General features: G+C 56.0%; 2 protein-coding genes across 2 annotated transcripts; both read left to right on the forward strand.

The window, feature by feature from the left end:
• The first annotated feature begins 938 nt into the window (after positions 1–938).
• EPN3 (epsin 3) lies at positions 939–6,753 on the forward strand. The gene is given in 10 exon segments (XM_055576203.1): positions 939–1,476; positions 2,440–2,558; positions 3,243–3,323; positions 3,655–3,783; positions 4,739–4,826; positions 5,296–5,565; positions 5,748–5,858; positions 5,987–6,217; positions 6,439–6,650; positions 6,652–6,753. Coding segments are annotated over 10 exon segments (1,881 nt in total).
• A 4,219-nt stretch (positions 6,754–10,972) lies between these two features.
• Positions 10,973–20,973, forward strand: SPATA20 (spermatogenesis associated 20). Its single transcript, XM_055579999.1, has 16 exons — positions 10,973–11,070; positions 12,034–12,213; positions 12,316–12,380; positions 12,563–12,717; positions 12,796–12,939; positions 13,043–13,244; positions 13,596–13,726; positions 13,826–13,930; positions 14,153–14,227; positions 14,324–14,533; positions 14,608–14,800; positions 15,123–15,291; positions 15,572–15,783; positions 17,186–17,385; positions 18,363–18,443; positions 18,612–20,973. The coding sequence occupies exons 1-16, from the start codon at positions 10,994–10,996 to the stop codon at positions 18,780–18,782; spliced, it is 2,370 nt and encodes a 789-aa protein (XP_055435974.1). The 5' UTR covers positions 10,973–10,993; the 3' UTR covers positions 18,783–20,973.
• The last annotated feature ends 794 nt before the right edge of the window (positions 20,974–21,767 follow it).

Genomic DNA, 21,767 nt, shown 5'->3' on the forward strand with positions numbered 1-21,767 from the left:
CTCCCTGGCTTCAGTGTGTGCAGTGGGTCCTCTTTGGAGGCAGCCTCCCCCAGATGCGTCTTCCTTGCCTTGCTGCCTCATTCCTCCTCACTCTTCCCTTTGAATCTCAGATCTCAGCTCAGTCATCACCTTCTCTGGGAAAGCTCTCTTGGTTTTCCTAGCTTGAGTATCCCTGTGCTCCTCTGCACTCCCATGTTGGACTGTGATTGCCTGTACCCTCTCAACAGGACATGGGTGGGCCAAGACTTGTACTCTATGCTTGCCATAGTGCCTGGCTCAGAGAAGTCCCCAGGAAATGGGTGTTGAATGAATCAAGCTACAAAAATAAATGATATAAAAAGAGCAAAGTGAGGATGGAGAAGCTGGAAGGATCGGTCTTAAGCCCAATCCCAGCAGAAACAGGAGAGTCAGCGAGGTACAAGCAAAGCAAGCAGGCGTTCCTTGGGGCTTACTTTTGTGTCCCTGACTAAGGGCAAAGGCTGTGGAACATATCTGCCTGGGTTAATCCTGGCTCTGCATTCCCCAGCTCTGTGATCTTAGACAAGTCATTTAATTCTTCTCTGACTTGTTCCCCATCTTTGAATGAAAACAATAATATCTTTGTAGGTGTGATTGTGAAGATTAATGAGCACACAAAGATAAAAGTACTTCCTGAATAATAAGTAAAATAAGAAAAATAAGTGCCTGCCAAAGGCTGTTCCTGGCAGCAGGGACACCCAGGCCAGGCCTTTAGTCGTTGGCTGAGTGGGGCCAGTGAGGTGGGCCATTATCCCTGAGCTCCAGACCCTCTCTTCCTCAGACCCATGTGGAAGCCAAGGACACAGCTGCCCTGCTGAGAGCACAGTGGCGCACCCTTGGAGACCGTGACCTCACGACAGTGGCCCTTGGCCCTCCACCTCTGGCTGGGGCGGGGGCCGCCCATCTCCAAGCCCTCGGCCATGACGACGTCAGCGCTGCGGCGCCAGGTGAAGAACATTGTGCACAACTACTCAGAGGCAGAGATCAAGGTGCGTGAGGCCACCAGCAATGACCCCTGGGGTCCACCTAGCTCGCTCATGTCCGAGATTGCCGACCTGACCTTCAACACGGTGGCCTTTGCCGAGGTCATGGGCATGCTGTGGCGGCGGCTCAATGACAGTGGCAAAAACTGGCGGCACGTGTACAAGGCACTGACGCTGCTGGACTACCTGCTCAAGACAGGCTCTGAGCGGGTGGCCCAGCAGTGCCGGGAGAGCCTCTACACCATCCAGACACTCAAGGACTTCCAGTACGTCGACCGCGATGGCAAAGACCAGGGCGTGAACGTGCGTGAGAAGGTCAAGCAGGTGATGGCCCTGCTCAAGGACGAAGAGCGCCTTCGGCAGGAGCGCACCCACGCCCTCAAGACCAAGGAGCGCATGGCACTGGAGGGCACGGGCATCAGCAGCGGGCAACTTGGCCTCAGCCGCGCACGTGGTTCCCCATCCTCCTACAACTGTGAGTCCAGGGCATGGCTGGGGACAGGGAGGCCTCCCGAGTTCTGACTCTGGCTCTGTGACCCCCAGCTGTAGATAAGAATCCCCCACTTAGAGGTATGTCTGAAGATTCCCTGAGATAAAGAGGGTAACACGCCCCCACACAGTAGGTGCCCAACAAGTCAATGTGAACAATGATGTTATTTATTATAGGTTTGTTATTGTTAACTCCTGCCTGGTAGGGCGGTGGAGGCAGAAGCACAGGCTCAGTCCTTATTCTGCCCCTTCCAAGCCATGAGATCTCTGCCAACCAGCTCTCTGAACCTCAGTTTCCTCATCCTTAAAGTAGGGATAAACTAATCTGTCTCCATTGTCCAATTTGAGGATTAAATGAAACCAAGCCCAGGACTGCCCTCGACCCTGTGCTCAGATAGGCAGCACATGGTGCTGCAGAGCAGCATTCCTCTTGAACCCCCAGCTCAAGGGCACTGCTCTTGAAAATTGGGGCAACTGCATACGCCACTCTCCTCCCCGAGAAGAGGGGCACTTCCCTGATCTGAGGGCACTCAGAATGGCCTTCCTTAACAATGTGCTGAGGGCTTGGAGAGCTGTGACCTTGACTGAGTGCAACCTCTTGCCCTCCCACCACACTTGACCCTGAGCTGGATGGGGCACAGCTGGAAGAGTCCAGGAACTTGAATCAGGGGACCTGGGTTCAACTTGCTGCAGGACCTTGGCCAGGTACCCCTCGGAGCTATTGCATCTCTGTAAAGGAAGGATTGGAATCTTTTACTGGGGTGAAATGGAAGCCCTGCAGAAAGTGCCAAGCATAGTGCTTGACCCCTTGGGGCCCGAGACTGCCAGTTGCTCCTCTCCCCTTCAGTTTCCCTGTCTGAGCTTTAGCTTCCTGGTGAGGGGGGCGGCAGGGGAGCCCATGAGGACCTGCATGGTTACGGAAGCCATGATGGGTGGCTGGTCATTGCAGCCTCCTCCTCATCCCCCCGCTACACCTCAGACCTGGAGCAGGCCCGGCCCCAGACATCGGGAGAAGAGGAGCTGCAGCTACAGCTAGCCTTGGCCATGAGCCGAGAGGAGGCTGAGAAGGTGAGGCCCCTCCTGGGGCACCTGGGGGATGGGGCGAAGGGGACTGGAGGAGGGATGGGTGCCTGGATGCCTCACACCTTTGATTCTTGGGCTTCCCTACTCTGGCCCCCAAAGCCCTAGTCCTGCTCCCAAGGACAGCACAGGGCCTGTGTCCCTTGGGTTGGGTTACTGGGATTGGGGTCTGACTCCTCACCCTGGGAGTGGGGCCCTCTCTGACTGGGCCTGGTAGGGGTAGTGTGTGTGTGGTGGGTTGGGAGTACCTGTGTGTCACATGGGCTTGGTGTCACCTCATGGAGGGGAAGGGGTGAGTGTGATGGCAGACACCTTCCTAGGAGACACAGAAATATGCTGCCCCCATCAGCTATTCTTGTGGGGGTCCAGGGACAGCCTGCCTGACAGCCTCCTCTCTGCCATCGCCTCTGTGGATCCAGGCAGATCTGGCAGGGCTCACACAGCAGGGCCTGGGGAGCACTCAGGGTCCCAGAAGAGGATGATTCTTCTTTTTAAACTGCATCTCAGATCCAGATCCAGGCAGGGAGCAGACTACGCTCACACTGCTGTCTGGGGGCAGGCTGCCCACAGCCACTCAGGGTGGGCGTTTCTCTCACCTGCACAGGGTGATGTTGCCTTTTGGCCCAGATAGGAGCGCTGGGCCAAGTTCACCCCTCTCTTCCTCCCTCGCAGCCGGTTCCCCCAACCTCCCACAGGGACGAGGACTTGCAACTGCAGCTGGCTCTGCACCTGAGCCGGCAGGAGCAGGAGAAGGTAGTGGGCTAAGCCGCCCATGCCAGCGCTGGTGAGGTGCTGGTGGAGGTGCTGGCGGAGGTGCTGGTGAGGTGCTGGCGGAGGTGCTGGTGAGGTGCTGGCGGAGGTGCTGGTGAGGTGCTGGCGGAGGTGCTGGTGAGGTGCTATGCGGGTACTAACCAGGCTCTTCCATCTCCCTGCGGTGGACCAGGCTCTTCTACCTCCCTGCAGTGGTCCTGCTGCCCCTGACCTCAGGGCGCCTCCCAGCCTGCACTCTTCTCGACTCTAGCTCAGGTCCCCTCAAGTCTAGCACGGGCAGCTCATGCTTTCCTCACTCTGGTGCCTTCTGCAGGAGGTGAGGTCCTGGCAGGGAGATGACTCACCTGTGGCCAATGGTGCTGGAGCTGGAGCCCATCGTCGTTGGGACAGAGAGCCTGAAAGAGGAGAGAGAGAGGAGGAGGAGAAGCTGAAAACCAGCCAGGTAGAGTAGTCTTGGGGCCATGGGTTGGCAGAGCCTGGGAGATGAATTGGGTTAAATATTTATAAAGAGTGTAGAATAGTGCTTGGTATATAGTAAGCACCACTTAATGTTTATTCAGTGAAAATAAGGGTAGAGGGGATGTAGCAGACTGAGGTCCCATCCCGCATGGGCTGGTGACTGAGCTGGTGGCAAAGTGGGATGCAAAACATCCTGATGTGAGATGCCGGGTTTGGATTCTGTATTTGCTGCCATTTACTTTACAACTCAGGGCATGTCATTGTCTTAGCCTCAGTTTCCTCCATTCAAGTGTGCCGGTTGGACAGTTCCAACTCTGACATTCTAGGAGCATGTGATACGTGGATCAAGACTGAGAGTAGCCTCAGGTATATGGTACGGAAAACATCTTGGGCTCATGCACATAGTGTCCATGGTGGAAGAATGTATAGCTGCTGGTAGCAAGGCTACCCTCCAAAACTGCTCATGCTACCCTTGGGATGTCTCTGTACTCTTTCAGCCAATGTTTACGGTGGCAAATTTCTTTGGGACATGGACTAAGGGAAGTAGGCTTATCATAAAATGTGTCTTACCACTGACGGGCTGAGGGGCAGGACAGCCAAGGAAGGGGTCAGGCAGGCTTGCCTTCCATCCCAGCTCTCCCTCTCCCTGGCTGTGTGACTTTAGGCAATTGCCCTCTTAGCCCAAGCTAGCACATCTGTAAAATGGGCACCCCAACAACCTTCCCTAATCACAGCGCAGGTTGTTAGGAAAATCAGACACTAAACGGATGAGGAAACATTTTATAAACGGGAAAGCACTCTGCAGAGGCAAGGGATCATTAATAGATGTTTGTGGAGTGAGTAAAGGAGAATGAGCTGGAGTGAGGATGACAGGTCAGGGCCCGCCCTTCCTCTGGGCCCCGCCTTCTCTTGAGCATGGCTGCCTCTCCCCCCAACAGTCCTCCAGCCTCGACTTGGTGGACATCTTCGCATCAGCTTCAACCCTGCCCTCCACACACTGCTCTGCTGACCCATGGGACATCCCAGGTGGGCATGCAGGGCTGCAAAGGGCTCCCAGGCTGGCCCCCGAGAGCCCCTTCCCTCCCAGACACTTGCTGGCATTCCTTCCCACAGCTGAGGGCCACTAGGCACATCATTCACCTCTCTGAGCCTCGGCTTCTTCTGTGCCTTGCAGTTGGAGTGAGGGAGGGGACACCTCTAAGGAACTCAGATTTTGGGAAACTCAGAAATGTTCTCTTGTTGCTTCTGGTCACCCTGAGTTTCCTGGCCCAGCCTGTCCCTGACTGGGAACGCGGCCTGAGCTGCCCATGCCTGGAGGTCCAGAATCCTAGGATGAACTTGCTGAATATGGGCTTCAGCTAACTGGGTGGTCCTGAGTCTGCATCCCATGTGTGAAATGGGCCCTTGTCCTCCCAAATTGGTCTAGGTAACTGGGAAGGCCCTGGCCTGGGGGTCTGAGTGGCCTGGGGTCACATCTGTGCTATCCCCATTTCAGGTCTCAGGCCTAACACAGAGCCCAGTGGCTCATCATGGGGGCCTTCGGCAGACCCCTGGTCTCCAGTTCCCTCAGGAAGTATCATGTCCCAGAGCCAGCCCTGGGACTTGCCTCCTGTGCTCTCCTCCTCTGAGCCCTGGGGCCGGACCCCAGTGCTGCCTGCTGGACCACCCACCACAGACTTCTGGGCACAGAACTCCCCCCACCACAAACTCCCCAACAATGGAGCCAAACCCTGGGGGAACCTGGTAGAGACCTTCAACACACCTGGTAAGTAGAGGGTCAAAGGGTGTGGGTGAGGGGCTGGAGGACTTCTGGGCCCCCCTCCCTCCAGTGCCAAAGGGCAAGAGATCCTGTGCTAAGAGGGCAACTTGCCTGGAAAGGGGCCAGCCCAGTGCTTGCCCTTTCTGCCAGCCCATCTTATCTTCCTTTTTCTCCTTGGCTAGCGTTAGATGATTCTTCGACCTTTGACCCATTGGCCAAGCCTCCAGTATCCACAGAGACCAAGGAAGGGCTAGAATGCACCCAGGCTCTGCCCTCTGGGAAGCCCAGCAGTCCTGTGGGTAAGCAGGAGGCAGGGAATGACTGCAACCGTAGGGAAAGATGGGCCCCCAGCACTGGCCTCAGCCTTCTTCCTCTCACAGTGACCACTCACTCTCCCTACCAACAAGCCCTATCATTTCTATTCCAGAGCTGGACCTGTTTGGAGACCACACCCCCAGTGTAAAGCAAAATGGCACAAAGGAGCCAGATGCCTTTGACCTGGATGTACTAGGGGAAGCACTAGCCCAGTCCAGCAGGGACACCCCAGCACGCCGGACTCCTGAGTCCTTCCTGGGCCCCTCAGCCTCCTCCTTGGTCAACCTTGACTCATTAGTCAAGGTGCCCCAGGCTGTAAAGACCCGGAACCCCTTTCTAACAGGTAGGACACTCCCTTGTCCCTGCTGGGTCTCCACACTGGGGTCCCCTACTTTCTCTGTTTTCCCCTTCAGAACCCAACCCCTGCTTTAAAATCTTATTTTTTTTTTTTTTCCTATTTCTAAGACCCGAGATCTTGCTACCTTGCCCCCCTAGCCCCCTCCCCACTTAGGGCTATGTCCCCTTGGCCCGCTCCAAGTCCCCCAACCCACCCTCGTTCCGCAGGTCTCAGCACTCCATCCCCCACCAACCCGTTCGGCGGGGGCGAGCAAAGCAGGCAGACTCTGAACCAGATGCGCACAGGATCGCCAGCGTTGAGCCTGACGGCCGGTGGGCCGATCGGGGCGCCCTTTGGCTCCATGACCTACAGTGCCTCCCTGCCCCTCCCGCTCAGCAGCGTGCCGGCCGGCGTGTCCCTCCCTGCCTCGGTCAGCGTCTTCCCCCACGCCCGCGCCTTCACGCCGCCGCCCTCCGGGAGCCTGCCGCAACCTCTGCTGCCCACCTCGGGCTCCGCCGGACCGCTCAACCAGACCCCTCTGACGGATACCAACCCTTTCCTTTGAGCAACGGCCCCGCCCCCGGCCGCCGGCGCGTGCGCGCGATGCCCCGCCCCCGCCCTGCGCTGAAAACACTGGGCCCCGCCCCCTGGCGCGGGGCGGGGCGGAGCTTCCATGCCAGGACCCGCCCCGGGAAGGAAGAAGGAAGGCTGAGACTCCGCCCAGAGGCCGGTCTGGACTCTGCCCCCAGCTTCCGCAGACGCTTTGCAGCTCCCGGAGCTGTAGACTTCCCTGGGGTGGAGAGTACGCCCGGTAATAAAGACTGGAATCCATGTCCTCAGCTCTCACCAAGTGGACTTTTTGCCGGGCGTGGCGGCCAGGTCTGGACCACAGCTTGAATCACTGGCTACCCTGGAAACGACTGCTCCACAATGTGGGGCACAAAAATGCTCCCACTTCCCATACAGCCCCCTCAGCCTACCACCTTCGCTTGTCCATGCTCCTGAGACTCTCTCTCAGCCATTCGATCATTTCATCCATTTATCACACAGCGGCGCAGGGAATAATCTAAAAGTAAAGGACAATAGGCAATTGTTCCCTTGCACAATCATTATGTGCTAAGCACCTTAGACCGATTATTTCATTTACTCCTTGCATCAGTATTCTGAGGTAGATAATATTACTCCCATTCAGGACCAGCTACATAATTAGTGCAAAGTAAAAATGTGGGGCCCCTTGTTCAAAATTGAGTTAAGAATATCAAAATGGGAGCAGGAGAGCATTAGACCAAGGGCAAAGCCCTTGGCCCTGCTCCTTCTTCATAGGTGAGGTTCAGAGAGGTTAAGCAGCGTGCTTAAAGTCACAAAGCTGGCAGAGTAGGGCTGGGATTCCAAGTCAGGGGACCTGGCTCCTCTGCTCTGAGCTCCCATGCTGGGCCCCAGTATTCACAAATATTGACTGGCTGCTGTGGACAAAGCACTGGGCTCATCTCGGGAGGGACTCAAGATTTACTAAGTGCACAGTCTCCAGGAGCTCAGAACCCACACGGGCAAGCCTGGTCCAGGAGCCCCCAAATCCTTTGCTTTACTGACTTACCTTAAATCTGGTTCTTCTCTCCTCTCTTCACCAGGACTGGCAAAAAACTCAATTTCAAGCATGACCCCTCCTAGGGGGCTGGTGTAGATCAGAAACCTGGGGAGGAGCAGAGCCTATTCCCTCGTCCTGAGGGCCACCATAGTCACCCTTATTCCTTTTCTACTCAATGCTCCCCCCAACCACGGGCACTGGTGTGGTCTTCAGTGCTCAGGGGCTGGCCCTGCAGGACGCAGGCCTTTTGGGAGCCTGAGGTAAAATGTCCTTCCACAGGCCAGAAACAGCAAAGTTGAGGGGAGGACACAGTGCTGGTCTTCTTCCTAAGGTAGGGGTGGGGAGAGGAACTGCTTTGCTTTTCAGAGGGAGGCAGTCCCACCGTAGCTGTTACAGACAGGGTGGACGAGAGCATCTACTTAGGAGTAGGACTGACCGTTCAAAACTGCTCTAAGGTTTCCATTTAATCACTTATAAGTGGTTATGCTCTTTGACCTTGAGTAAATAACTTAACCTCTCTATGACTGTGCCTCCATTTCCTTATTTGTCAGATGAGGACAAGAGTTCCTTACTTATGAAGTGGTAGTGTGGTTCCTCCCAGGCCAGTGTCCAATTCAGCCCAGGGTCCACCCTGTTCAGAGACTAACCTTGAAGAATGAATCTGCTACACCCCTCATTCCTGGTTTTGCCAGGCAGTACCCAGACCCATCTGACTTCTGCACAAATCTGGGAGATCTCCATCCTTCATGGTCACTGACCCACCTTTCACCTTTCCTCAACCTGGGTCTCCTCTTGTTAACTGGCTCTCCCTGTGGACACCACTTACATGAGGACTCCCAAGGGGTGCTATTTTGCCTCCCACCATGAGGAAGTTGGTAATCTGGCTCCTTATCTTGCTCTGGACCATCTACTGCCTGGCAGACCCCTCCCCCCTTGAAGGTTAGAACCCCTGGGCATCCTGCCTCCTCCCACATGGGGCTGTGCTCCACCTCATTCTTGCCATGCTCCAGCCTTGGCTCATGGTCTTCTCACCCAAATCTTGCTCAATCTTGTATGACTCCACTATCCAAGACAATGACCTCACCTCACCACCCCTTGACCTCTCAGCTGCTCTCACATCTGGTCACATTTTGGGGCTTGTCATCATCCCAGATTCCTCCACATTAAAGGCAGACTTCCTGTTCTCTGATCTTAACCTCATTCCTTCCAGGAAGCATGCACACCAGGGTCTCCCACCTGCTGACACTTCCATCACCTCACTATCCCAGTTTCTCAGAGATCTCTCTCCTCCACATCATCAAATGCTTTCTCTCAACTGAATCCTTCTCCATGATAGTTGTCATAATTAATCCCATCCATCTTGAGAGTGTCTTTCCATCTTTCCCCTCACATCAAGTGCCCATCATCTCTATGTCCTCTTTCCCCTCCCTCCTCAGCCTGCTCCAATCAGCTTCTACTGTTTGCCTCACCTCCTGGAGCACATCTGCTATGTCCACCAATGGCCTCCACGTTGCCGAAGCTACTGGACCTTTTTTGGTCCTGTCCCAGTCGGCTTCTCTGAAGTCTGACTGTCCCTCCCTGCGACTCTGGCCCTTTTCCTTTAAGACAACATCCTCTCCTGGTTTTCCCATGATCCTCTGTGTCTTTCACTGGCACACTTCTGAGTTCGTCAAGGCCAAGTATGAGCCCGAGCCTCTTCCTGCAGTCACCCTAGGTGATCTCTTCTGTGCCCACACCGTCTCTGCACTGAACACCCACTCTGCTTCCTCTCTCCCACCAACCCCTCCTCTGCATTCCTGAGCCTGTCATCTTCACACATACATCTCAAGGTCATCTCAAACCAACACATCCAAACGGGACCTCTTGAGCCCCCAACCTGAGCCTCTCCCTGTGCCCCACTTCCTTCTCAGTACCAGCCCCTTTCTGCACTTCACTCTTGACACACCCTCCCCCTTATAGACAATCCTGATGATGTTTCCTTTTCTTCTGACCTCAAGTCCACCACCTTCTCTCCATCTCCACCTCTGCCTAGTGAAGGCCTCCCAGAGCTCTCCCCTGGGTCCTGCTATGGCCTTTGAACCCTTCTGCTTCCACTCTTGCCTCTTTACAGTCCATTCACCACCAGAAAGCTGGAGGGACCTTTCCAAAATGCAAGTTCACTCCCTCGCCTAAAGCTCTTCCACAGCTTTCTTCTGCTCTCATCAGTAACCAAACTCCTGCTCACAGTTCAAACCCCGGCCCCTGCCCTCATCCTCCTCCATGTCACCACCGTATCGCGCCTCTCTTCCTTGGGCTGTCTGCCCTACATCTGTGCTGGCTTCTGCAGCACCTCAGCCCTGACTCCCTGCTGTGCCGCAGGGCCTTTGCACATCTGTTCCTCCGGCTTCCCCAGCACTTCCCCCAAGCCCTTTCCAGATTGCATCCTCTTGTTCTTGGAAGGCTGCTACACAAATGTGATTTCCTTAGGAAGGCCTTCGCCCTCCTCTCTCCCACCAGACCAGTTTCCCTGTGATACCTAGTCACGGCATGTCTCGCAGTGGGTGGTTGTACATTAATTTGTATGGCTGTTGGATTAGTTTTTGCCTTGCTCATCAGACTGTGAGTAACACAAGGATGGGCTGGCCTGGTCATTCTGTGCCCACCGTCGTGCCTAGCAGAGTGTCTCATGGGCACTCAGTAAATGTTGACTAAGGGTAGCAAATGAGACTCATAGAATACCTAATAGCACCTGAAAGTTGGTTCATTGTTATTGTTCAGGGAAGGCTTCCCGAGGGGGTGGGGTTTGAGCATGACCTTCAGGTGAAGGGGCAGAGCAAAGGGGAAGCTCCCAGTTTGGATGGCCTGGAAAAGCCACGCCTTTGCCTCTCACCTCATTTCCCATTTGTAAAACGGGCAAAGTTGGACAAAATGACCGGAGGCTCTGGCTTTCCTCCATATTCTCCGTAAAAGTGTTACCTCCCCGCAGGCCCTGATTTACGTCCTATTAAGTCCACCCAGTTTTTTGCACAGACCTGTGTCCTCCTAAGCCCCGAGTATACGGTCTGCAGTCCCGTGGTCGGCCACCGAGCGGCGCTCAGAGACCAGCCTGCTTCCGGGATTATCGGCAAAGACACTCCTGCGGCCGGTTCGGTGCCTGGGCCTTCCCTCCCGCCCTCCCTTCCCGTCCGCAGCGTCCGGGCCGACCGCCACCAGCAGCCATGCTGGGCGCGCGGCCCTTACGGTGCCGCGGCTTCCTGCTGCCCGGGGCCGGGCAAGTCCTCGCCTTGAGCTACAGGTACGGGTGGGCGAGGGGCACGCTTCAGCACCCGGTGCCTGCGGAGCCCTGGGGTCATTTGTCCTGGCGCTGGGTCCCCTGTGCCTGCCCGGTCACCTCCCCATCCCATGCCTGCCTTCCCCCCAGACTAGGGCCAGCACCTCTGGCCGGGCTCAGACAGTAATCCTCTCCTCCCTCCCTCCCCTCCAGCTGCAGGGCTCGCTTGCTCCAGGAACTCTGTTCCAACACCATCTCCAGGAAGCCTTCCTTGAACCCCAATGCTGGGCCAAGGGTCCTTGTCCAACAGCACCCTGGGCTGGCCTGTTACAGCCCTTGATGCTGCAAGGGCTTGTCACTGCTGAGGCCTGCCCCACCCATGCTGCCCTCCCAGGCTGAGCTCCCTGAGATCAGAGCCAGTTACTGATTCTTTGAGGGTAATGGGGACCTGGCCCCCCAGAAGTGCCCAGTGGATGGATGTTGAGTGAGGGAGTCCCTGATGCCAAATGATCTCCTCGCCCCTCAGCTGGCCCAGTCCTACACACAGCTGCCAGCAGCCCTCCTGCCCGGATCATATACCCAGGCAGGCACGCCAGAGATAACGGCCAGCACAGTCAGCCTGGGTGGGGCCCGGTGAGGGGAGAGAATGGAGCCTGAGGGACCATTCCACCCCTTGTGACTCGCCCTGACTTCACAGTCATCATCGTTCCCAGCACCGGGTCGGAGAGGTTGGGGGAGACTAACCTGGCAGGGAGCCCCCAATGAGCCACCTTTCTTCACCCCCCCAAAAACACAAGGGGGAGCACAAAGCCCACAGTCTCCCCCGTGGTTCAGAAAGGTGGGTTGGGCTGGGAGCAGGGGGTTCCGGGAGAGGTACCACGGGGCATGGGGGGTAGCGGGGGTGGTCAGGTGGACCTCTGGGCTGGGTGTAGGTGGAAGCAGTGGAGACTCCTGGTCTGACCTGCCTCACCCACCTGCCCACGCCAGGGGTAGCTCCTCCCGGGACAAGGACCGAAGTGTGACGGTCAGTAGTTCAGTGTCCATGCCTGCTGGAGGGAAGGGGAGCCGGACTAACTGCTCTCAGTCCGCGCCCCAGAAGGTCCCCAACCGCCTGATCAATGAGAAGTCACCGTACCTCCTGCAACATGCCTACAACCCTGTGGACTGGTGAGTCCTCTCCTGATGCCCTTCTGGGGCAGCTAGATCCTCAATCTTCCTACTGCTCCCCTCCTGAGCTAGTGAGTGATGCCCCTACTCGGCTGGCCTTAGGTACCCCTGGGGACAGGAAGCCTTCGACAAGGCCAAGAAAGAAAACAAGCCAATTTTTCTTTCAGGTACTGCATCCACCATCCCTGGGATGGGCGCAGGGGAGTGCTGGTAGATAGGGGATGGGTCCTTTGGGCCTGGGGCCTTCCAGGAAGCTAGATGCTAGGGCATCAGAGGCCCAGCCGGAGTCCCTTGGCTGCCCCTCTCTGACCAGTCACGGGTCCTCCCTGGCCCCGTGGCCCTATTCCAGTGGGGTACTCCACCTGCCACTGGTGCCACATGATGGAGGAGGAGTCCTTCCAGAATGAGGAGATCGGCCGCCTGCTCAGCGAGGACTTTGTCAGCGTGAAGGTGGACCGGGAGGAGCGGCCTGACGTGGACAAGGTGTATATGACTTTTGTGCAGGTGAGTGGTCTTCCCTTGGATGGGTGGTTGCCCGTGGACATGGGGCTGCTCCCCTCACCCTTGCCCTCTCTCTGGCAGGCTACCAGCAGTGGTGGGGGCTGGCCCATGAGTGTGTGGCTGACTCCCGACCTACAGCCCTTTGTGGGCGGCACCTATTTTCCCCCTGAGGATGGCTTGACCCGAGTTGGCTTCCGCACGGTGTTGATGAGGATACGGGACCAGGTGGGTATGCACTGGGGGATAGAGGGCGCTGGGGGTCAAGGGTGAGGGAAGTGAGGGGCCCTCACCCCATGCTGACCTCCCGGTCTGCCCCTGCCTCCCACAGTGGAAACAGAACAAGAGTACCCTGCTAGAAAACAGTCAGCGGGTCACCACGGCTCTGCTGGCTCGGTCGGTGATCAGTATGGGTGACCGCCAGCTGCCACCTTCTGCTGCCACCATGAACAGCCGCTGCTTCCAGCAGCTGGATGAGGGCTATGATGAGGAGTATGGTGGCTTCGCCGAGGCCCCCAAGTTCCCCACACCAGGTCGATGCCCCCTGCCCCATGCCCACTGCAGCCCTGGCCTGGCCTTCCGAAGCCTACCCTAGTCAGTGATGTCTTCTGACTCCTGTCTTGGTTATTAACTTCCCACTCTCCTGTCTGGCTAGTGACCGCCTAACCCCATCCTGCCTGTCAGTAGCCATCTAGTGAAGCTCTGACTTTTGGTCTTAGCAGGGGCTCTCTCTGATGCTGACCTTGGTGATTATCACCTGTCCTCTGGGTTGACCTAGCCTATCCAGAGAGACTGCCTGTTGAGTAAACCCCTAACCCTGGCCACCCAGATCTCGGCCCCCTGCCCTTCCTGTTCTCTAACCTGTGTATTCTTGGTGTCCGCAGTGATCCTGAGTTTCCTGTTCTCCTACTGGCTCAGCCACCGGCTAACCCAGGATGGCTCTCGGGCCCAGCAGATGGCCTTGCATACCCTGAAGATGATGGCCAACGGGGGTATCCGAGACCACGTGGGGCAGGTGAGGGGGGCAGGCATTCCTTGGAGAGGGCAGCAGGCGGCAGCGGGGTGGGGGCAGTGGCTGGGGTCAGCCTCCAGCCCCATGTTCGTCCTGGCTCAGGGCTTCCACCGCTACTCCACGGACCGCCAGTGGCACGTTCCCCACTTTGAGAAGATGCTGTATGACCAGGCACAGCTCACAGTGGCCTATTCACAAGCTTTCCAGGTGACCCCTGACCCCAACCCTGAGCGGAGACCCAGCCTGTCCACCTACCCTTGGCTGCCCCTTCCAGGGCCTGCCTGGTGACCTATGGCTCCCCCTTAACTTCACCCCTAATTCAGTCTCACGTTCACTATCCAGCCTCCCTCCCTGCCCCCGTGGGAGAACGCTTGCTGCCCACCTCGTACCTAGAGACCTCTGCTTACAGCGTCCTCCCTCCCTACTCAGATCTCTGGTGACGAGTTCTACTCCGAAGTTGCCAAAGGTATCCTGCAGTACGTCGTTCGGAACCTGAGTCACCGGGTGTGTGTCCACTGAGGCAGGCGGGCCTGGCTGTGGGAGGGCTCAGGGCCTCCACTGTCCTGAAGGGAGGGGCCAGCAACTCTCCCCTCCCTATAGTCTGGAGGCTTCTATAGTGCAGAGGACGCGGACTCCCCACCGGAGCGGGGCATGCGGCCCAAAGAGGGCGCCTTCTACGTGTGGACTGTCAAGGAGGTCCAGCATCTCCTCCCTGAGCCTGTGCTGGGCGCCACCGAGCCTCTGACCTCAGGCCAGCTCCTCATGAAGCACTATGGGCTCACGGAGGCTGGCAACATCAGCCCCAGTCAGGTGAGGACTGCTGAGATCACAGGAGAGTCCACACAGGCCAGTGGACTCACTTGGACAAGAGCTGTCTTTCTCAGGACCCCAAGGGGGAGCTGCAGGGCCAGAATGTGCTGACCGTCCGATATTCGCTGGAGCTGACTGCCGCCCGCTTTGGCCTGGACGTGGAGGCCGTACGAACCTTACTCAATTCAGGTCTCGAGAAGCTCTTCCAGGCCCGGAAACATCGGCCGAAGCCGCACTTGGACAGCAAGATGCTGGCTGCCTGGAATGGTGAGGTGGTGTGTCTGAGGCCTGATCTGTATATTGAATTCCCCTTCGCAAGGGCCCTTATGTATGTCAGGTACCTGGTGAATATTAATTTTTTCTTTGTCAGGTTTACTCTCCTAAATTTACAAATGAGCCAATTGAAGCCTACAGTAATCCACCCAAGATCTCACAGAGACAGGAGCCCAGCCCTGCCTGGCTCTGGAGCTTAAACTCTTATACACTTGCCCTGTTGCTCCAGGGAGATGTCAGAGCTTGGGGGGGTTGAGATAGACATACTGGGAGGGCCCTGGCCGGGGTCACAACCACCTGTGTCTCCTACCTCCAGGACTGATGGTGTCTGGCTTTGCTGTGACTGGGGCTGTTCTGGGCCAAGAGAGGGTGATCAACTATGCCATCAATGGTGCCAAGTTCCTGAAGCGGCACATGTTTGACGTGGCCAGTGGCCGCCTGATGCGGACCTGCTATGCAGGCTCTGGTGGGGCTGTGGAACACAGGTAGGGTACCGGGCAGCCTGGGAAGGCTTGCCTCCCTAGGCATCCCAGGCTTCTCCCTGCCCCTCTCCTCCCCTCTGGGTAGGTGCTAGTCCTGGTTCTGCTTGCTGCCCACTGTGAGCTCTTACCCACCTTGAGACCATTTGCTCATCTGAGAAATGGGCTAACAGGACCTACCCAAGAGCTAGGTTTTGAGGGTTAGATAAAAGCATGTGAAAAGGGCCTCTTCTGTGAAAGTACCTTTCTTCCTGGCCTGTCCCCTCCCCAATGCCTGTCCCCCTAGCAACCCGCCCTGCTGGGGCTTCCTGGAGGACTATGCCTTCGTGGTGAGGGGCCTGCTGGACTTGTACGAGGCCTCACAGGAGAGTGCGTGGCTCGAGTGGGCTCTGCGGCTGCAGGACACACAGGACAGGCTCTTCTGGGACTCCCGGGGCGGCGGCTACTTCTGCAGTGAGGCCGAGCTGGGGGCTGGCCTGCCGCTGCGTCTGAAGGACGGTCAGTGAGGGTGTGGAGCTGGCCTGGGGTACTGGACCCCACCGGGCTTGGTTTTTCCTGGGGGAGGAGTAAGTGCGGTGTGGTGGTGAAGAGCTGGCAAGGGCAGGGCCCAGGCCCTCTTGGGCTTACATCTTTAGCACTGAGTGACTTTAAACTGGTCTCTTTACATTTCAAAGCCTCAGATTCTTAATATGCAAAATGGTGCTAATGGTGGCATTTCCTTACATGGTTGACATGAAGATTAATGTAGCTATTCTGTGAGCATGCTTAGTGACAGTAACTGACTTGCTTAGATAGACTAAACAAGGCCAACTTCATCCTAATTGTCATAAGGCGTCCTAGGTAGTAAGGGAGCCAATGCACAGACAGTACTATTTAAAGCAAAATTGCACACACAGATGCATAGTTAAAATCGTGGGTGCCATGGAGAAGTAGGAGCTGCCCACTGTGTACCCCGTTCCTGACTTTTCTCAGTGGCATTAGCAGCACCCGATGCATCTAGTCTGTTAACAGCACCCAGACTTAAGTGTCTTGGGGTCAGGATGTTGTCACTGCTGTATCCCCAGGATCTCCTGCACATCTGGTATGTAATTAGGTGCTCAATAAATGTTAACTGAATGACTGAAAGGTCCCTGACAAAACAATGGTAGGGCCCAACTCAGCGGGGAAGTCAAATTAAACCTGTACAGGTGTCATTTAACCAAGGACTGGAGGGCAAGACAGAGCCGTGTGGTCCTGCAGGAGCAGGAGAGGGATTTCAGGTGGAGGGAACAGCCCCTGAGAGGCTCTGAATGGGCAGCTTGTGTCCGGGAGGACAGAGGGGCAGAGGCCAGCATGAGGGGAGGATGCCCGGGGAGCTAGATCCCTGCAGGGTCTTACAAATGTGGCAAGGAGGAGAAGGCTCTGGTGAGTTTCAAGTTGGTTGTGATCTGCTCTGGTTTAGATCTCAGAGTGTCACTCTGACCGACGGTGGAGAAGGGGTGGGGAAACAAGGATGCTAGGTAGGAACCCGTTAGTGGTGCTCAGTCCAGGCAAGTGATGGCGAAGGTCCAGACAAGGCAGCAGTACAAGATGGGAGAAGTGGTCAGGTTGGATCCATTCTGGTCACAGACCCTGCAGATTCACAGTGGATTAGAAGTGGGAGGTGAAGAAGTCAGAAGGAAGGGCAGTTGGTGGCTGGGTGGAGGTTTCAGTTGGGAGATGCAGGACTCTGGGGAGCAACAGCTCAGTCTGGGCAGGTGCATGTGAGGGTGCCAGTTACTGCTGGGCCTGGCATTCACTCTCAGACCTGGGGCAGGAGCCGGTGGGCAGGGACTCCTCCACCCCAGCCCCCTGCCATCCTGGCAACAATCCTGGACTAGGGTCCTGGGACCCAGTGACCCTCCCTCCCTGTCCCCTGCAGACCAGGATGGCGCAGAGCCCAGTGCCAACTCCGTGTCGGCCCACAACCTGCTTCGGCTGCACGGTTTCACGGGCCACAAGGACTGGATGGACAAGTGTGTGTGCCTGTTGACCGCCTTCTCTGAGCGCATGCGCCGTGTGCCCGTGGCACTGCCTGAGATGGTCCGCGCCCTCTCAGCCCACCAGCAGACCCTCAAGCAGGTGGGGCCCTTGGGCTGAGACCCAGGGTGGAAGGGAAGCTGGGGTTGCAGTGGAGGCATGGAGTGCAGTTCCTGGGGCAGTCCCCAGAGCTCAGGTCCCTGAGTGTGTAGCCCTGTGTGAGTGTGTGTCTCCAAGGGAAGGTCTGTAAGGTTGCTTTTTCCAGGCAGAAGAGTCTGTACATGTCTGAGGCAGGTCTCCATCACGAGCAGGTGCCTTTGTGAGTTCCTATGCGTAGGGTTCTCAGAGGAGAGGGTTAAACATGGATCCCTGTGGTTGCTGAAATGTGTGTGTGTGTGCCTGTGTGTGTCGGTATAGTTGGGTCAGCGGTGTAGTGTGTGCAGGTATGTGCCTCTGGGTGTATGTCCCTGTGTGTGTTACTGCTGTGTGTGTGCATCTGGATTTGTATAACTCTGGAGGTGTGTGACTGCGTGCCTGCCTTTCAGTGTCTGCTGGGGTGAGTGTTCACCAGTACATGATCGCCCGGTTGTATGTGTGTGGCCCATGTCTAGGTTTGCCTGCTTACATTTGTATGTTGGCCTGTGTGTGTGTGTGTGTGTGTGTGTCTGGTGTCTGCCTCGCTGTGGGCATCTGCTCTGTGTGTATGTGATGACTCTGTCTCCCTGTGTGTGGCTCTCTGTGTGTTTGTGTGTCTTCCAGTGTATCAAGTCTTATGTGTGTGTGCTGATGTCTCTGCCCATGTGTGTATCTGCCCTGTGTGTCTCTATCGCTACAGATGACCCTGCCACCTAGTGTATTCTCATTTGTGTGTGTGTGTGTGTGTGTGTGTGTGTGTCTGTGCTCTCCCCTGCTGAGCAGTGAATCTGATGCAGCCTCCTGGCCGCTGATCTGGGGGATGCTGAGTCCCCATTTCTTCTTAGGCGTATAGGATGGGTGGCAGGAGGATGGGGAGGGCGTGTTAGGTCTGGATCCAGCCTCTTGGCATCAGTCACTGGAGTTAACCTTTCTGTTCTGGCTAGATTGTGATCTGTGGGGACCCCCAGGCCAAGGATACCAAGGCTCTGTTGCAGTGTGTCCACTCCATCTACATCCCTAACAAGGTTTGGTCTCTGAGCCCAGTCCCACTCTCAGCCTCCCCTGCCCGGGACCCCTCACTTCCTCAGCTCCCCAGTATCTCTGGCTCCACTGAAGGCTTGGAGAAGAAACCCACCAGTGGGTCCTGCTGGTGTCTGGGTGGCCCTGGGTGACTCTCTCTGTTGCTTTCCCAGGTGCTGATTCTGGCTGATGGGGACCCCTCGAGCTTCCTGTCCCGCCAGCTGCCCTTCCTGAATACCCTTCGGCGGCTAGAAGACCGGGCCACTGCCTATGTGTGCGAGAATCAGGCCTGCTCGATGCCCATCACCGAGCCCTGCGAACTACGGAAAGTGCTCCATCAGTGACTGCCTCCCCTACCTTGGGCTGGGGCAGAAGGTGGAGCTTCCCAACCAACCAGAGACTCAGGCCCTGCAGGGCCCTGCAGAACCTTTGGCCACCGCTGGGCACCGTGTCAACAGGTGGCCTCGGCCATCCCTGCTGCTCCCCCCTGAGCACCCACTCACCCTGGAATAAACCTAACAGCGTCCCGTGGTAACCTCTGGGCCTCAGCCTTGCTTGTGAAGGCGGGGCCTCAGCCTCCAGCATGGGAACCAGCAGCCCAGGGTCCCTTTTTCTGGGAGCCCCTAGATGATCCCCCTGTATCCTTGGATTCCTCTTTTACCTTCAAAGGACACCAAGCTGACTCTGCCCCTCTCCATGGTCATTACAACCTGAGTGAAGCTGAGGTCAGGGGACTGGTAATGGTCACCAGGGATGGGGGTGGGGTATGGACTTGCACAAGAGGAGAAAGGCCAGTCCTTGCCCTCAGACAGGGTTAAGAAAGGTCGCTGCTTCTGTTCGCATTGTTTCCTCCAGTTTTAAGCTGGGATGCTTCATACGAGCTTTTATTTTTCATGGAATTTGCATATTTTCTGGTCCTTCCCATTGTCTCCTCCAATTTTAAGCTGGGGAAGTGGGATGCTTCATATGAGCTTTCATTTTTCGTGGAATTTGTATATTTTCTGGTCCATTATAAGAGCTGCTCTTATCAGGACCAAGGACGTTTCTTTTGGGGTATCTATCCAGCTCCCAGCCTTCCCACAGGAAGTCATATTGTCCATCCCCCTGATTTCATATATGTCAGTCCAGGGAAAGAGTTGGGTTGGAAGTCCTTCTCCAAACCTGAGCGCTTCCTGTTGCAGGGACAATCTCTGCCTGCCTGTGATCTCCTTCTGTTCCCTCAGTGTTGGGAGATGCTCACAAGATTCATCCTTGGCACCCACATCTTCACAGGCCCTGGAAGCCCCATCTAGTTTTCCTCCAGGAAGAGGGGACTAGAAGCATTCTTTGGGAAGGGCAAGTACAGAGTAATGGGGCTGCACCTCAACCCTGAGCCCTTTGGGGGTCTGATGAGCCTAGGTACCCTTGTAGCCCCAGAGCCAAGGAGTAGAGAGCCGGGAGAGGCTGCTAGAGATAAGCTCTGAATGGGGCCACTGCTTGTGGGGATGTCAGCAGAGCGGAGGAGTGGAGCTGGAAGGGGCTGGGAGAATGAAGTAAACCACTTCGAGTTCTGCTGAGGACCATCGCCACCCCTTGCACACTGTTAATCACAGCCACCAATGGTCACTGGGACCTGGGTATGGGCAGATGGGCCGGTGGCTTGCCACCGGCCGATCTGGAGAGGATTAGGGCTCCAGCCAACAAGGTCAGCTAGCCCTTTCTGGCTGAAGCCTGTTTACCCTGGCCAGGAAGTCTGGATAAGCAGAACCTGATCTGGGGTGCAATGAGGAGGGAGGATGGTGGTTGGTGGTTTAGTTGCTAAGTCATGACTGACTCTTGCGACCCCATGGACAGAGGAGCCTGGCAGGCTACAGTCCATGGGATTCTTCAGGCAAGAATACTGGAGTGGGTTGCCATTTCCTTCTCCAGGGGATCTTCCTAACCCAGAAATCAAACCCGGGTCTCCTGTTTATAGGCGGATTCTTTACCAACTGAGTTACAAAGGAAGCTCGAGGAGGGAGGGTGGAGCATGGGAAAGCACAGGTGGCCTTTTTTTTCAGCCCCAGCCATGGCTTTGAAAATGTCCAGGCAGTTTGCAAAGCCCTCTTAACTCAGTTGTCCCACTGACCCTCATGAATGAGATGGCAAAGTAGGTACCTTCTGCTTCATACGAATAGATGTTCAAGACCCAGAGAGGGTAAGAAAACTGGTCTGAAAGCATCTGACACAACACATTCTTTCTGGGGTCTTTGGCATACAATAAAGACTACTAAGGCTTCCTCTTCCCCCAGGAAGTTCAGCTATGAAGGAAAATCATTTGGTGTTTTCTGCCCCTCCATCCAAACTTCTATAGTGGATAGGCAGTAGAGAATCCACCTGCAATGCAGGAGACTCAGGTTCGATCCCTGGGTTGGGAATATCCCCTGGAGAAGGAAATGGCAACCCATTCCAATATTCTTGCCTGGGAAATCCCGTGGACAGAGAAGCCTGGCTGGCTACAGTCCATAGGGTCCCTAAAGAGTTGAACACACCTGAGCAACTCGCTGCCGACATCAGTGCCGCCTCAGCCAGTCTTCTGTCTCCGTCTCACCTCTTTTCCTTGCCCTGGTATCAGGCATGCTGACAATGAAAGTGAATGTGAAAGCCGCTCAGTTCTGTTTGACTCTTTGTGACCCCATGCGTGGAATTCTCCAGGCCAGAATACTGGACTGGGTAGCCTTTCCCTTCTCCAGGGGATCTTCCCAAACCAGGGATCAAACCCAGGTCTCCTGCATTGCAGGTGGATTCTTTACCAGCTGAGCCACAAGGGAAGCCCAAGAATCCTGCAGTGGGTAGCCTATCCCTTCTCCAGCGGATCTTCCTGACCCAGGAATTGAACCAGGGTCTCCTGGGTTGCAGGCGGATTCTTTACCAACTGAGCCATCAGGGAATCCCACACCTGACAATGGGAGTTGGTAAATGAGTTCTGAGGAGAGTAAGGGCCTTAAAGGGTTAGTTCTCTTAGAAGTGCTTGCATTTCCTAAAGAGGGCACAGCTGAGCATAAGTCTTGCTCAAATGTGGGGTTTTAAGTCTTCAGCCTCTCTTTCCCTTTTCTGGTCCCTCTTGAGTATGCTCCTTGTTCTGCCAGTAGGACTATCCTAGAGGAGCTGTGGGCAAGGGCCGTTGGAGACAGGGCCTCGTAGTTTGGGCAGTCACTTAAGTAATTTCATCATTTCCTGGAGCCTCAGTTTCCTTATCTAAAAAATACCACCCAGCTCCCAGCACCCACCCAGTCACCAACTCCCAAGGCTGTGAGGTGACTAAACGGGACAGTGTATCATTGCTAAGCAGAGAACATCACCAATGGGAG

Source organism: Bubalus kerabau, chromosome 4, assembly GCF_029407905.1.
Source record: "Bubalus kerabau isolate K-KA32 ecotype Philippines breed swamp buffalo chromosome 4, PCC_UOA_SB_1v2, whole genome shotgun sequence".
Lineage (NCBI taxonomy): Eukaryota > Metazoa > Chordata > Mammalia > Artiodactyla > Bovidae > Bubalus > Bubalus kerabau.